Genomic DNA, 12872 nt, shown 5'->3' on the forward strand with positions numbered 1-12872 from the left:
ACGCCGACCCCACCGGCGAACTCGGCATGGAAGGCATGCGGCTGTCTGCCAGGTCAGCCTGGCCCGGGAACCCGCCGTGGGGCTGCTGGTACCCTCACAGCAGCGTGGGGGAGCCCACTGTGGCCTGCTCATCTCTGAGTGACGGAGGGGCTCCGAGCAGGCTGTGCTCTGGAAACGGCTGGCCGGGAAGGGGGACAGGAGGCAGCTGGCGGGGGCCGCTGAGGATGGGCCGGCACTCCCAGCGGGGCTATCCTGAGGCTGACCCGGGGCCTAACGAGTCAAAGTTCATGAGAGACAGGCTGAGGAGGCCTGGCAACTCGCCAGTGGGTGGCCCCAAAGCCTGGCTGCTAGGCCCTGCCCTCCTGGCTCTTCACGTGGGCGGAGGTGTCCACCCTCGTGGGGACAGCAGTGACCCCAGTCCCAAGCCCCACATAGGCAGAGGCCCCAGAGCTGACCACATGGCTAGGACGCAAGGCCGGCCGCACCAGCCCCCACCAGACAGGAGTGCTGGGCCGGTGCTGGCCGGAGGGCCGGAGGCCCGGGAGGGCTCAGCAGATGCCGTGGCCCCGCACACGCCTCCCTGCACCTCCCACGTGCCCTTGCTGAGCCGCCTAGCCCCCAGGGTCGCAGGGAGCGGACACACTGTGGGATGGCCTCTGGTCACGAGTCCCCACCTCGGCACCACAGCGGTCACTCCCCTGCCATGCTGGCCCTGGCCCCAGTGTTGCAGCCCCGCTGGGCAGCATGCTCACAGCAAGGGAGGCTCGTGCACAGAGGCGTCTACACAGGCAGCTCCGGGGCCCTGCTGTCCTGTATGCCGGGTGGGTGGGCTGTGCCAGGGGCGTGGCCCCATGGGCAGACAGCAGCGAGGAGGGGGTCCCGGCATGTCGGGAGGGCGGTCTGAGGGCTGTCCTGCCCGTCACACCGCAGACAGGTCCACGCGCTGAGCTGAGAGGCTGCTCTTGTCCCAGGGGGTGAGCTTGGTGGAGGCCGTGCCTGGCCGTGTCCCGTTCGTCTGCAAACAGCAACGCGCTGGGGTCAAGACCGCGCCTCGCGAGCAAGGACTGCAGGGCCAGAGCCGCGTGCAGGCCCCGTGGTGGCGCCGAGTGAAGGGCAGGAGCCCCTGCTCCCTGAGCAGCGAGGTGCAGGGCACGCCCGGTGTGTGGCCCACTGCTCGGCTGTGCGTCCATCCACCCACCACCCACACTTGTTCCTCCCTCACGGTGTGCACGGGCCGGTGCAGCTGCCGGCTGAGGCTGCGTGGCCAGCAGAGCCACCTGGTCCTCGCACCACGTGCACCCCACCGGAAGGCTGGCCACAGCCCTCAAGCCAGGTGGGGGAGAACAGGCAGAGGAGGTGGCTGGAGGCACAGCCTCGACCTAGCACATCCTACAGGGCTGTCCTGAGGCCTCCGTGATGGCCCGTGGGCCCGGCAGGCAGAGCAGTGAAGGCCACCCGTCGGAGCATGGGCGTCTGCCGGGAGGGGACCCTGGCTGGGACAAGCTCCTCGGAGGGGGCTGTGCCTGCGGCTGGTGCCTCTGAGGTCACTGGCCACGAGTCGCTCTGTCATCCTAAGTCCACACAGGAGCACGGCCTGGGGCGTAGGGCTTGGTCAGACAGGGAGGGCTGGCCCGGCCAGAGCATGTGGGCCGTGGCCTACAGCGGGTGCAAGAGGGGTCAGAGCCCCTAGCCCTGGGCTAGGCAGCTGCCAGTGTCACCCACTGAGGGCTGGAGGCTTGGGGTGCAGGACCAAGGCCAGCACACCATGCGTCCTCGTGGGGCAGCGGGTGACAGGGCCGGAGACGGGGGTGGAGACAGAGATTGGCTCCCAGGCCCCAGCCGGAACAAAAGCCCAGGGCCAGTGAGGGTCGAGCGTGTGAGGGGGCCTTCGGGGAGGGGAAGGGCTTGGGGAGACACTCACCGCGCTCACCACGTCGGACCCGCTGGGCTTGGTGGTGCCGGTGCGGGCGGGGCCGCTCGTGAGGGACCAGACCTTGGCTTTGTGCTTGAAGGCGGCTCTCACCTGTGGACACGGAAGACGGGCCGAGGAAAAGCGATATCGGGGTGGCCATGGCCCCACTCAGGGCCATGTGAACGGTGGTCCCCAGGATTCTGACCCTGGGGCTCCGGAAATAGCACAAGGCGAGGGGCAGGACTTGGGGACCGCAAGATCCAACGGGGCCGGCGCTCAGAGCTGAACCACCACCGCCACCTCGGCAGACACCGACTGAGCTCGCTTCTACCAGGCCGGCCCACGCGGAGGAGACCTGGGCCTGCCTGTCACCTCTGGTCTCTGGCACTTCTGGGGGAGACACGCTCAGCGGTGAGAGTCTCCCAGGGCCAGGGGTGACGATGGCACCGGAATGGAGACGAGGGTGGGAGAGTAGCAGCCCCGAGGGCCACCTCGGCCCCTGCGGAGGTCCCAGTCTCACAGCGGCCGGCTGCTCCCTGGTCTGAGCACTCGCGGCCTTCCTGCCACTGGTCATCACCTCCCTCAGACCAGGCCTGCCCTGGCCCTCCGGGGTAACCTCCCAGATAACGGGCATTTCTGCTGGAGCACCGTGGTAAGTGGTCCCTCCACGGAGGAGGGCGCTGGGGAGGACACAGGGAGGACAGAGGAGGCCTTCCTACCGGGCCCTTCCACCAGCCCAGACGCAGCCCCGACCACAGCCTGGCCACGCCCAGGGCAGGAGCTCCACGGAGCTCAGGTCTGAGACCGGGACCATGCCCACAGCGGGCGCACGCCCAGCCCGCCCGAGAGGAAAGGGCCACTGCAGCCGCAGGCCCGTGGGAGGACGCCTGAGGGCACATCCGCACCCCTCCCCCGGCATGCCAGACTGAGCTGACTCCCCACCGCCCCGGCCTGCCCCGTCGTCCTCTGCCAGAGGGTGCTTCTGTGTCACCAGCTACCATGACAGGAGTGTGACGGCTGCAGGGCAGCAGGCCCACGCCTACGTCGCGGGGCTGCGGGTCCCAGCCCCAGGGGACGGCCTGGCAGCAGCACGCTCTCACTCCTGCACCCTGTTGGACGTGCACCCAGCCCTGGGCTGTCAGGAGCAGACGTACCTCTGAGTTCAGGAGGCAGTGGAAGAGGAAGATGAAAAGTCCCTGGGAAGGAAGGGGAGGGCGGGATAAGAGCCAGTGCACCCTGTCGGAGGGCCCCCTCCTGTCACCTGGTCCTGTCGCCTGGGGACCAGGCTCTGAGAGGCGCTGGCAGGGCTCCCCGGTGGGCTTGGTGGGATCTGGAGTCTGGGAGGATAGGGCCGTATGGAGGAGGAGACAGGACAGCTCTACGAGGAGACGAGGAGATGGGGCCGGCTCTACAGAGGACACGGGGCGGCCTTAGAGGGGAGGACACGGGGCGGCCTTAGAGGGGAGGACACGGGGCCGGCTCTACAGAGGACACGGGGCGGCCTTAGAGGGGAGGACACGGGGCGGCCTTAGAGAGGAGATGGGGCGGCCTTAGAGGGGAGGACACAGGGCCAGCCTTAGAGAGGACATGGGGCCAGCTCTACAGAGGAGACGGCGACCTCTCACATTCCACTGCTGACACCGGGACAAGCAGGCCCGGAGGCTAGCATGAGTGCGAGGCCCGGCGCCAGCGTGTCACAGTCACTGGCTGTGGGGCACAGGCTGTGGTGAGGCCCACCGGGAGAGAGCGGGCAGGCTAGGCCCTGGGTTTGGTGCTGTGGGCAGGGGTGAGTGGGCACCTGAGCCTGGGTCTATCACCCTGCCCCATGCTGGCTCCCTCTCGGGGGCTGCCCGCGGGCCTCGTCTTCCCTTTGAGGCCTGGACATGCTCCCGCGGACACCGGCCAGCCCTGCCCTCAATGGGGCCATGTCATTTTCTCAGAGCGCTCAGTCAGACTCTGTCCTCAGCCCGGACACCCTGCTCTGGGCTCAAGGGGCTGGAGGGGCAGAGGACAGGCCCCGCCTGGCGCAGTGCTGCCCCACGCCCGTCCCCACAGCCTGCGGCCTTCCCGTGCGGGTCTTACCTGTAAGGAGTTGAGTGCCGCGAACACGTACTGGAAGACCAGGGCATGGCCATTGACGGCCAGCACGCCAAAGAGCCATGATGTCCCCAGGATAGGCAGCAGCACCACCACGGCCTTGGCCGTCAGCCTGAGAGACAGCGGGCTGCTGGGCAGCGAGCGGGGGACTGGCCGTGCCTGCAGTGAGGCCGGGTCCTCCCTACAGGGAACCCCGGCTGGGCAGGCGTCCCCGCGAGCCTCAGGTCTGCACCGAGAAGCAGCAGTGTGTCCCCAGGCTGCCCGACAGCTGCGGGAGCTCTGGGACAGTGGGAGAGCCCCACAGCCCGGTCCAGCTCCAGGTCTGTCTGTGGGAGGCCTGCCCCTCCGTGGACCTGGGCCTGCTGCGGCCGATGCACTGGAGGGCAGGGGTCACAGCAGGGAGCGTTCAAACCCAGGGGCTACCCTGGGCTCTGGCCATCATGCCTATAACCCAGCACTGCTCGGGCCCGGGGTGGGGTCTCCGTGCCCTGTGCTCAGCCGGGCAGTAATGGAACGGCTCCCCACACCGCCCGCCAGGCGGGGCAGCCCCCCAACACGTCAGGAGCCGCGGACCCCCCCCCCCCCCCCCCCCGCCAGGCGGGGCAGCCCCCAAACACGTCAGGAGCTGCTGCTTTAGGGCCCCCTTGGCATGGCAGCCCGTGACCAGGTGCTCCCTCCCCAGGCAGGCCTGGCATGGGCTCTCTGGCTCTAGAACTTCCCCTGGCTCCCAGTCCTTCACCTCTCACCCTGGAGGAGCTCCTAGTGGACCCTGAAGCCTCCCAGGTGGGGCCCTGACATCACCCTGCATCCCGGGACACTGGGCGTGGGCCTTGGCGGTGGCTGGGAGGTGGGGCAAGGGCAGGGCTCTGGCACAGCCGGCCACTCACCTGAGGGCGCTGGGGTCCCCGTGGACCCTGTAGTTGTCGGCGCTAATCTGGGAGAGGACCCTGGTCACAGCGATGAGGATGCCCACGTTGACCTGCCCGGGGAAGCGGGAGGGACATGAGGGGCTGGGCATCCCTGCCCCAGCCACCAGCCGCCTGTCCCCAGCCAGGGCACCCACGCAGACAGGTGACACCTGCAACTGGCCCACCGCCACTCGGGCCTTACCCACAGGACATGCGGGCTTGCTCTGAACATGCCTGCTGTCTGCGGGAACACGTCCCGACGTCTCATCACGCTTGCCCGGGTGATCCTAGGTGACTCGGCCCAGCCCCACCCCACCTGGAGAGCCATCAATGCCCACAGTGCACTGGCTCTCGGTGCACCATGTCCCGTGGCTCTGGACAGCATGGAGGGAGGGGCGGCCTGGAGCCCTGGCCCGGAGGAGCAGGGTCTATATCGGGTCTTTAGTGCGGCCTGGTCTCTCGATCAGGCTGGTGCCGCCTGCTGTCCACAGTGTTCAGACTGAGTCATGGAGGGGGTACAAAGGAATCCCAGTCTGTGTGCCACAGGGACCCAGGAGCGCCTGGGAGTCAGGCTTCTCCCTAGTATGCTTTCATCTATAGTGTTTTATTCTCTTTTCCTCAAAATAATTCTCCCACTAGTTCTTCGTCTTCGGGGAGAGGTGGGCCAAGGCCCGGTCCTGCTGCTCTGCAGACCCAGCCCCGTTAGGAGCGTGGGACCCAGTGCTCACGACAGCAGCACCAACGTCCGCTCACAGCACGAGGCGGGGAAACCTGACACACCCTGGTGGACTGCGGCCCGGGCCGTTGCTTTCCAAACGTGGCCACAGTCCACGTGACCCAGATGGCGTTGAGGTGAGGGGCAGATGTGCATGCAGGACACACCTGTGGCCGTAATGCAGACGGGGCGTCACACCCGTGCTGGTAAGCCAGGGTCCTGCACACCAGAGAATGCTGCGGGGGCAGGGGATGCAGCCCTGTCCTTGTCTGCATCTGCACGGCCCCTGGGACATGCCAGGCTGCAGCCCAGGTGCCCACCTGGGGAGGGTGTGACCAGGGAACCAGGACAGACCAGCGGAGACCTCCCACACGCAGCTCAGCGTACACTGAGCCTTGCGTATCACCAACTCAAACACCTACGACTCAGCTAGGTTTTCATTCTAATCAACTGCAGATTCAAAGAAAGGGCCATGAAGCTCACTTCCTGTGAACACTTAGCAGTGTTCCTGGTCGGGAGTGAAGGACACTTAGCCATGCTGCATCCCAGCAAATCAGGGAAGGCCACAGAGAAGCCATGAGGACTGGGTCGGGGAGGAGCTCAAATGACTGAAAAGGGAGCCCGGCAGGCTCATGGCCACCACACTGCCCTGAGCGGAATGGCCAGAGAGCCCCAGAGACACACAAGGTGCTGTTCCCACTTCCTGCCAGGGTAAATGGGAGGAGGGCCGGCTGTGACAAAATGTCTACAAGCACGCATCACGGCTGGTGGCGGAGCCCAGGGCAGGTTCCGTGTCCTCCAGGCCGCTGCACGTAAGAGCCGGCATCCTTGGCACACTTGAACAGCACACATCACAGCTGTTACCGCATTGGTAGCAGTGTGTCTGTATACCAATCAGTAACCGTGTGTCTATACACGAGTCAGTAACCGTGTCTGCATACGAGTCAGTAACCGTGTCTGTATACCAGTCAGTAACCGTGTCTGTACAAGAGTCAGTAACCATGTCTGTACACGAGTCAGTAACCCTGTCTGTATACCAGTCAGTAACCGTGTCTGTACACGAGTCAGTAACCCTGTGTCTGTATACCAGTCAGTAACTGTGTCTGTATACGAGTCAGTAACCGTGTGTCTGTACACGAGTCAGTAACCGTGTCTGTACACGAGTCAGTAACCGTGTCTGTATACGAGTCAGTAACCCTGTGTCTGTATAGGAGTCAGTAACCGTGTCTGTATACGAGTCAGTAACTGTGTCTGTATACCAGTCAGTAACTGTGTGTCTGTAGCTCTGAGTCAGATACACAGAAACTTATATGTAGATACAGATAACACAGTTACTGACCCGTAGCTATAGATACACAGTTACTGACTGGTAGCTGTACTCGTATGGGGAACCCCCAGAGTGGTCCATGCAGCCGGAGGAGCTGATACCCAGAGCCTGCAAGGCCGCTAGAGCTCTCGGGGCTGTGGTGGGACGGTCGGGAGGATTGCCTGCACGCCTCAGGGGACAGCCTGAGACTGGGCTCCTTTGAGCCCGCCGGTGCTGCCCAGGGAGCCAGGCCTATGAGCTGACCTGCCGGGAGGCCTGGCCTGGTCTTTGTCCTGGAGCCCCTCCCATAGCCCCTGTCCCCCGCCCTGGCCTAGCCAGGGGGACCTACCACGATGACCACCAGTGCCGGGGCCACGAAGGCCCAGATGGCACCACTGTCCAGCGACAGCCAGCAGCTGTGGAGAGAAGGAAACCAGGCGTGACCGGAGTTGCCCCAGCCAGCGCCCACACAGGGGCTTCTCAGCTGCACCGCTGCCAGGTCTCAGCAAGGGCTGAGTCTGTGAGCGCTCCCCGTGGTGGGCCGCCGGGTCTCCTTCCTGGAGAAAGGAGCTGCAGGCTCAGCAGCACCCAGGGTGTCCAGCCAGGCCCAGAGCAGGCCTGCACCGCCAGGGCCACAGGCCCCCGTGGGCACCTCCGTGGGCATTCTCAGGATGGCGCAGGAGTGACAGGCACACCGACTGTCTTCAGAGAGAAGAGCGGGGCGGCTGGAGGCGAGGGTGGGATGGGGCCCAGAGCGTGCTTGAGAAGAGCAGCCCCCTCGGAGTGCGGGCGTCTGAGGGCGCCAGGGCTGAGGGGCACACCAGACAATGGCTGCTTAATCGCCTGCTCCCCTCGTGCTCAGCCAGTGCCCGCTGCAACGTGTTGTCGGTGAAGTGGGAGAGAGGCTGGTCTCCCAGGGCCAGCGACCGATGTCTGAACTCCTCGTGAAGCCGGGCAGAGCCTGCCTCCCTCCGTCCTCAGCCTCGGCACTGTCCCTCCGTGATTTCACACAGTGGCACTTCAGCTCGGCTGAGGCAGCAGTGGCCGAGGACATGCGTGCCGAAGCCTTTTTCCCATAAGGAAAAGAAGCCGCGTTCCTGGAACTCGAGCACCGACCCGGCCCACTGGGCAGCCCGGCCTCTCCCTGGCCCCACGGAAGCACTGCCACAGCTTCCAGATGGCGTCAAGGGCCCACACCCTGTTGCCCAAGCAGCGGGACCCTCAGGGCCACCCCGTGCACCCAGCCCAGGTCCTCCTGTCATCTGAGGTTCCCCTGCACTTGCACTCCCCGAGAAAAGACCTTGGGCTCGGGTTTGTGCCCAGCCTCGTGCCGGCTGGATGTTCATCTGGAAAGAGCCCGTGGGCAGAGACAGCAGCCAGGAAGGGCAGGGCACGCCGTTCCTCCAGGGGACGCCCTCACCCTGACTGCCCAGGAAACTGCTCCGAGCATGGTTGGGCTGCCGCGGCCGGGCCAGGCCCTTCCTACTGCGGTCCGGGAGCCCAGCGTGCATGGCAGCCTGCACCCGGAGGGACGCGGGAAGGCAGGGTGGGACCGGGGCTCCTCACGAACCTTTCCTGGGAGAGGCCTGCCGGACCAGGGTGCCAGAAGGCCACGAGTCACTTACTTGTTGCTGGTTCCATAGCTATCCCTGGCAGACGGGACCGACACGACGCAGATCAGCAGGGGCAGGCCTGTAGGGGACAGGCACACTGTGTGAGCGGGGTCCTCCCCGGCGGCTGCCATGCGCTGCACCTGACACGCGAGGACTGTGAACCAAACACGGCCATGGGGCAGGCGGCTACCAAGGGCCCTCGGGGGTGAGAGCAAACCCGAGTCTGGCCTCGAACCTGCCACGCCAGGGGCCTGGATAAAGGACACAGTGGGGAGCGGAGTGCCCGGGCTATGCTGGGAACGCCGGGGCCACAGCTGACACCTGTACACCAGACAGCTGCGGCGACAGACGGAGACAGCCCTGCTAAAAAACCCACCGGCCACTGCCCAGGTTGCGCCCTCCCGGGACAGCACCGGGGCTCCCCCCGCGAGGGCAGTGGGCTTTACTGAGGCGCTCAGCCAGGTCACGAAACCACACGGAGCATGGGAGGATCCGCATGAGGTCACGACAGGGCACTGGCTGAGACGGCGAGGCACGCAGAGAAGCCAGTGCGGCCTGGACGCAGGAGAGCAGGGACGGCGGCTGGGAGAGGGCCCAGCCGCTCCGAGAAGGCCTCGTGGCCGCCCTCGCAGGCCCAGGACAAGAGCTAAGTGAAAGCACGCTTGAAACAGGGGCGCGGGCCAGTGGGTCGTGGCGGTTAAGGCCGGACTCCCACGTGGTGACTCAGACCCATGGAAGTGAGAGCCAGAGACGGCGATAGCGGGTCAGCACGGCCAACCGCACGCCCTCTCCTTCCGACCAGACCCCAGTAAGCAGAGCTGTGGCGGTGGCCTGCACGGACACGGCGGTGGAAAATGTCACCGCGGAAAGGGAGGGTCGGGACACAGGAGCGGCGCTCTGACGTCATCGTGGTCTGCCCCCGACAGGAAACAGACCCTCACGTGCTAAAAAGGGGCGCGAGGGCAACCACTTACACGGCTCAAAAGCATGGTAAGGAGCCGGGGCACGGAAGGGGCACGGAAGGGGCACGGAAGGGGCCGCCTGCCTAATCCCGAAGTATGAGAGGGTTCGTGAGAAAGCCCCTAACCACAGGCCCAGAAGACGTGGAGAAAAACCGCCCGATCTGAAAGGGGAGACAGACAACTCGGCCGGGGGGCACGCGTGTCTCACGGCAGTGCCGGGCAGGACAAGGCGGCAGGTGGGTGAGAGCAGAGCGCGGGCACCGCCCCAGGCCAGCGGCACGTCCGGGCCGCGGCAGTGCCCTGTGAGCCGCGGCGCACCGGAAGTCTCTGGGCAGCCGTGGAACAGACCTGAACACGCTTAAGAGGACTAACGCCACACCACACGCGGCCTCTCCACGGTGAAATGGAAGCAGGCATCGAGAACGCGGAAGTGAGAGAAGTACACGTGTGAGGACGACGTAACACACTCGTTCAATAAGGCACGGGTCAGAGAAGTGAAAAAGGAAGTCAAAGCATGCTTTGAGATGAGTGAGGATAAGAACACGTGGGGATAGCCCTGTAGCCCAGTGGTTGAGACAGCCAGGCCCTTCATGGCCGACTGGTTCAAAGCCCAGTCCTGGCAGCTTGAAAACCGTGTTGGCTGTGTATGGGTGCCCCGGATTCCAACAGCATGAAGAAAGGAGACGGGTGTGGAGTGGCCATGCCTCACGGGGGTGCTTTCTGCCCCACCCCAGTCTCTTTGTCTCTCTCTCTCTGAGGAGTGCATGCACCCTCTGACGACCAAACGGAAAGGAGACACACACGTGGGGGCACCAGGCCCAGCGGCCCGCCGGGGCCGCGGCAGTGCCCTGTGAGCCGCGGCGCACCGGAAGTCTCTGGGCAGCCGTGGAACAGACCTGAACACGCTTAAGAGGACTAACGCCACACCACACGCGGCCTCTCCACGGTGAAATGGAAGCAGGCATCGAGAACGCGGAAGTGAGAGAAGTACACGTGTGAGGACGACGTAACACACTCGTTCAATAAGGCACGGGTCAGAGAAGTGAAAAAGGAAGTCAAAGCATGCTTTGAGATGAGTGAGGATAAGAACACGTGGGGATAGCCCTGTAGCCCAGTGGTTGAGACAGCCAGGCCCTTCATGGCCGACTGGTTCAAAGCCCAGTCCTGGCAGCTTGAAAACCGTGTTGGCTGTGTATGGGTGCCCCGGATTCCAACAGCATGAAGAAAGGAGACGGGTGTGGAGTGGCCATGCCTCACGGGGGTGCTTTCTGCCCCACCCCAGTCTCTTTGTCTCTCTCTCTGAGGAGTGCATGCACCCTCTGACGACCAAACGGAAAGGAGACACACACGTGGGGGCACGCTGCACTGCCTCTGTGTAAAATGGAGGCGCCTCTCACCGGGGCACCCTGGAAGAGGAGGAGTGGACTGAGGTCGACAGAGCAGAGAGGAGAGGACGGGGGTGAGACGGAAGGAGGAAACAGCGAAAAGAAAGCAACAGAGCAAGAGTTCCACACGCCGGTTCTTTGAAAGGTCAGCGGAACCAGCAGCCTGGCCATGGCCTCCCAGCACAGTGGTGCGACACAGCTTCAAATCCCGCCTGGAGGCGTGAGAAAGATGCCGAGGCATGTGTGCACGTGTGCCAAGACTCTGACAGGGTGGACAAGTGGTGCGGGGAAAACTACAGCAGCGTGACCTGGCCTTCTGGAGGGTGTGTGTTCTCTGTCTCTCTGTCTCTCTGTCCAGTGCACGCTTGCGCTAGGGCAACCCTCATAACTGGCCAGCCAAGTCAGCAAGGTTGGAAGGGTTTTCAAACGGTGTGAGTTTTCACCGTGCCCCCGCGGGTTCCCCTTCCGTCAGCCCCAGGAGCCCCAGGGGGACAGGAAGGGAGGGCCCGCCGGGTGGCGCACCTACCCCAGCCCACGGCGTAGTAGTAGTACAGGCGCCTGCTGTCCTCGGAGCCGAAGACCTTGACCACCATGCTGTAGAGGTGCAGCCCCTCGGCCAGCATCCAGGCGAAGGCGCTCAGGAAGAGGAAGTGCAGCAGCACAGCCAGCGCCCGGCAGGGGGCCTGCGGAGAGCCAGTCAGAGGGCCCGCTTCTCGCAGGGCACAGGCCTTCCCTCTGCCCGGGAACCGCGAGGGCCCGTGACTCAGGGCCTGGTCACTGCGGCCCTCCCAGTCCTGGCTCAGTGATTGGTTCGGGAAAAAGTCTGGGAGTTAGGCCCAGCCAATCAGCACAGCTATCCCTGTTCTCTGTGACAGGACTGGCTCGGCAATGGCACATGACTCGCCAGTCCGAGCAGGGAAGCCCACAGGGAGGGGCTGCAGTCTGTGCTGGGGAGCCCAGGGCCCTGCTGATCTGCAGGGCAGGGCAGAGACACCGTTGCGGGTGCTCAATGCCCGCAGCATCCCAGGTGCCCGGCTACGGCCCCCCATCCAGGGGCGGGCAGCCACCTCTGCTCCTCCTCTTCGCCCTGGTTTGAAACCCGTGGGCCCCAAGCAGGGCACTCCAGTCTCTGCCCTCCACAAGGTCTAAAGCTGCCTGGGCCCTGGACCCCCGCCCTGTGCAAGGGGCAGGGAAAGGTGGGGTCTGGTCTGTGAGTGCCCTTAGGCAGCAGTGCAGCCCTGGGCCGGCAGAGGCAGCCATGTGGATAGTGGGTGAAGGGCAGAGTCCAGGGTGAGAGGCCACAGCCCTGGCCCCAGGTCTCTCTCTAGGCCGGAGCTAGTTCTGAGCAGGCCAGGCTGCCAGCATGGAGGAGGCAGTCCCTGTCCCTGAGGCTGACCTGGGGCGGGGCCAGCTCCTGCCCTCTGCTCCTGCAACAGCGCTGGCTGTGAGGAATGACCTGAATTCTGTTGGAGAACTGCAGGGGGTGCTGCCGGGCCGGGGGACAGCAGTGGGCAGAGGGCCTGCGCCCACTCACCGTGCCCGGCTCGAAGTGGGAGCTGGTGAGCAGCAGGACTTGGGCCGCCAGGACCGCACAGGACAGGTTGGTGTGGATGTGATAGCGCTGGTTCCTCATGGTGCTGACCGAGCTGAGCAGAGAGGGGCACGCCCTGGGAACTCGGGGCCAGCTCACCCTCGGCTGCTCGGACCCCAGGCTGGGCTCCCTGCCTGCACACAGCCCCACATCCATTCCTCCTAGGGCAGGTGGTGGGGTGGAGACTTTGCCACCTGTTCGCGACCCGCCGGGTGCTGTCCTGCTGCTCTGAGCCCTCAGTGGCTCCCTCCGCAGCCTGTGGCCTGAGCCTGCCCACGGCCCTGAGTGGGCTCTCCCCGCTGCTGACCCTGCCTTTCAGAGCTTCCCCTCAGCCCAGCTCACTCCGCCGCAGGGCCCTTGCACAGTGGCTCCCCTCCCCCGGG

The 12872-nt window shown here is 65.1% G+C and overlaps 1 protein-coding gene across 2 annotated transcripts in view; it reads right to left on the reverse strand.

Moving 5' to 3' along the window:
* Window positions 1–18: 18 nt before the first annotated feature.
* The window catches only part of ADGRD1 (adhesion G protein-coupled receptor D1), an 87090-nt gene continuing 74236 nt past the window's right edge, over window positions 19–12872 (reverse strand). For both annotated transcript variants that reach the window (XM_006147339.3, XM_006147337.3), the window contains 9 exons: window positions 12433–12544; window positions 11425–11581; window positions 8564–8630; window positions 7288–7354; window positions 4897–4988; window positions 3995–4121; window positions 3067–3108; window positions 1922–2023; window positions 19–1015 (listed from right to left, as the gene is read on the reverse strand). In XM_006147339.3, the coding sequence (XP_006147401.1) occupies window positions 920–1015; window positions 1922–2023; window positions 3067–3108; window positions 3995–4121; window positions 4897–4988; window positions 7288–7354; window positions 8564–8630; window positions 11425–11581; window positions 12433–12544 (862 nt within the window). In that variant the 3' untranslated portion in view covers window positions 19–919. The remainder of the gene's footprint in view (window positions 1016–1921; window positions 2024–3066; window positions 3109–3994; window positions 4122–4896; window positions 4989–7287; window positions 7355–8563; window positions 8631–11424; window positions 11582–12432; window positions 12545–12872) is intronic.

The sequence above is a fragment of the Tupaia chinensis genome, unplaced genomic scaffold (assembly GCF_000334495.1).
Source record: "Tupaia chinensis unplaced genomic scaffold, TupChi_1.0 Scaffold000211_1, whole genome shotgun sequence".
Classification (NCBI taxonomy): domain Eukaryota; kingdom Metazoa; phylum Chordata; class Mammalia; order Scandentia; family Tupaiidae; genus Tupaia; species Tupaia belangeri.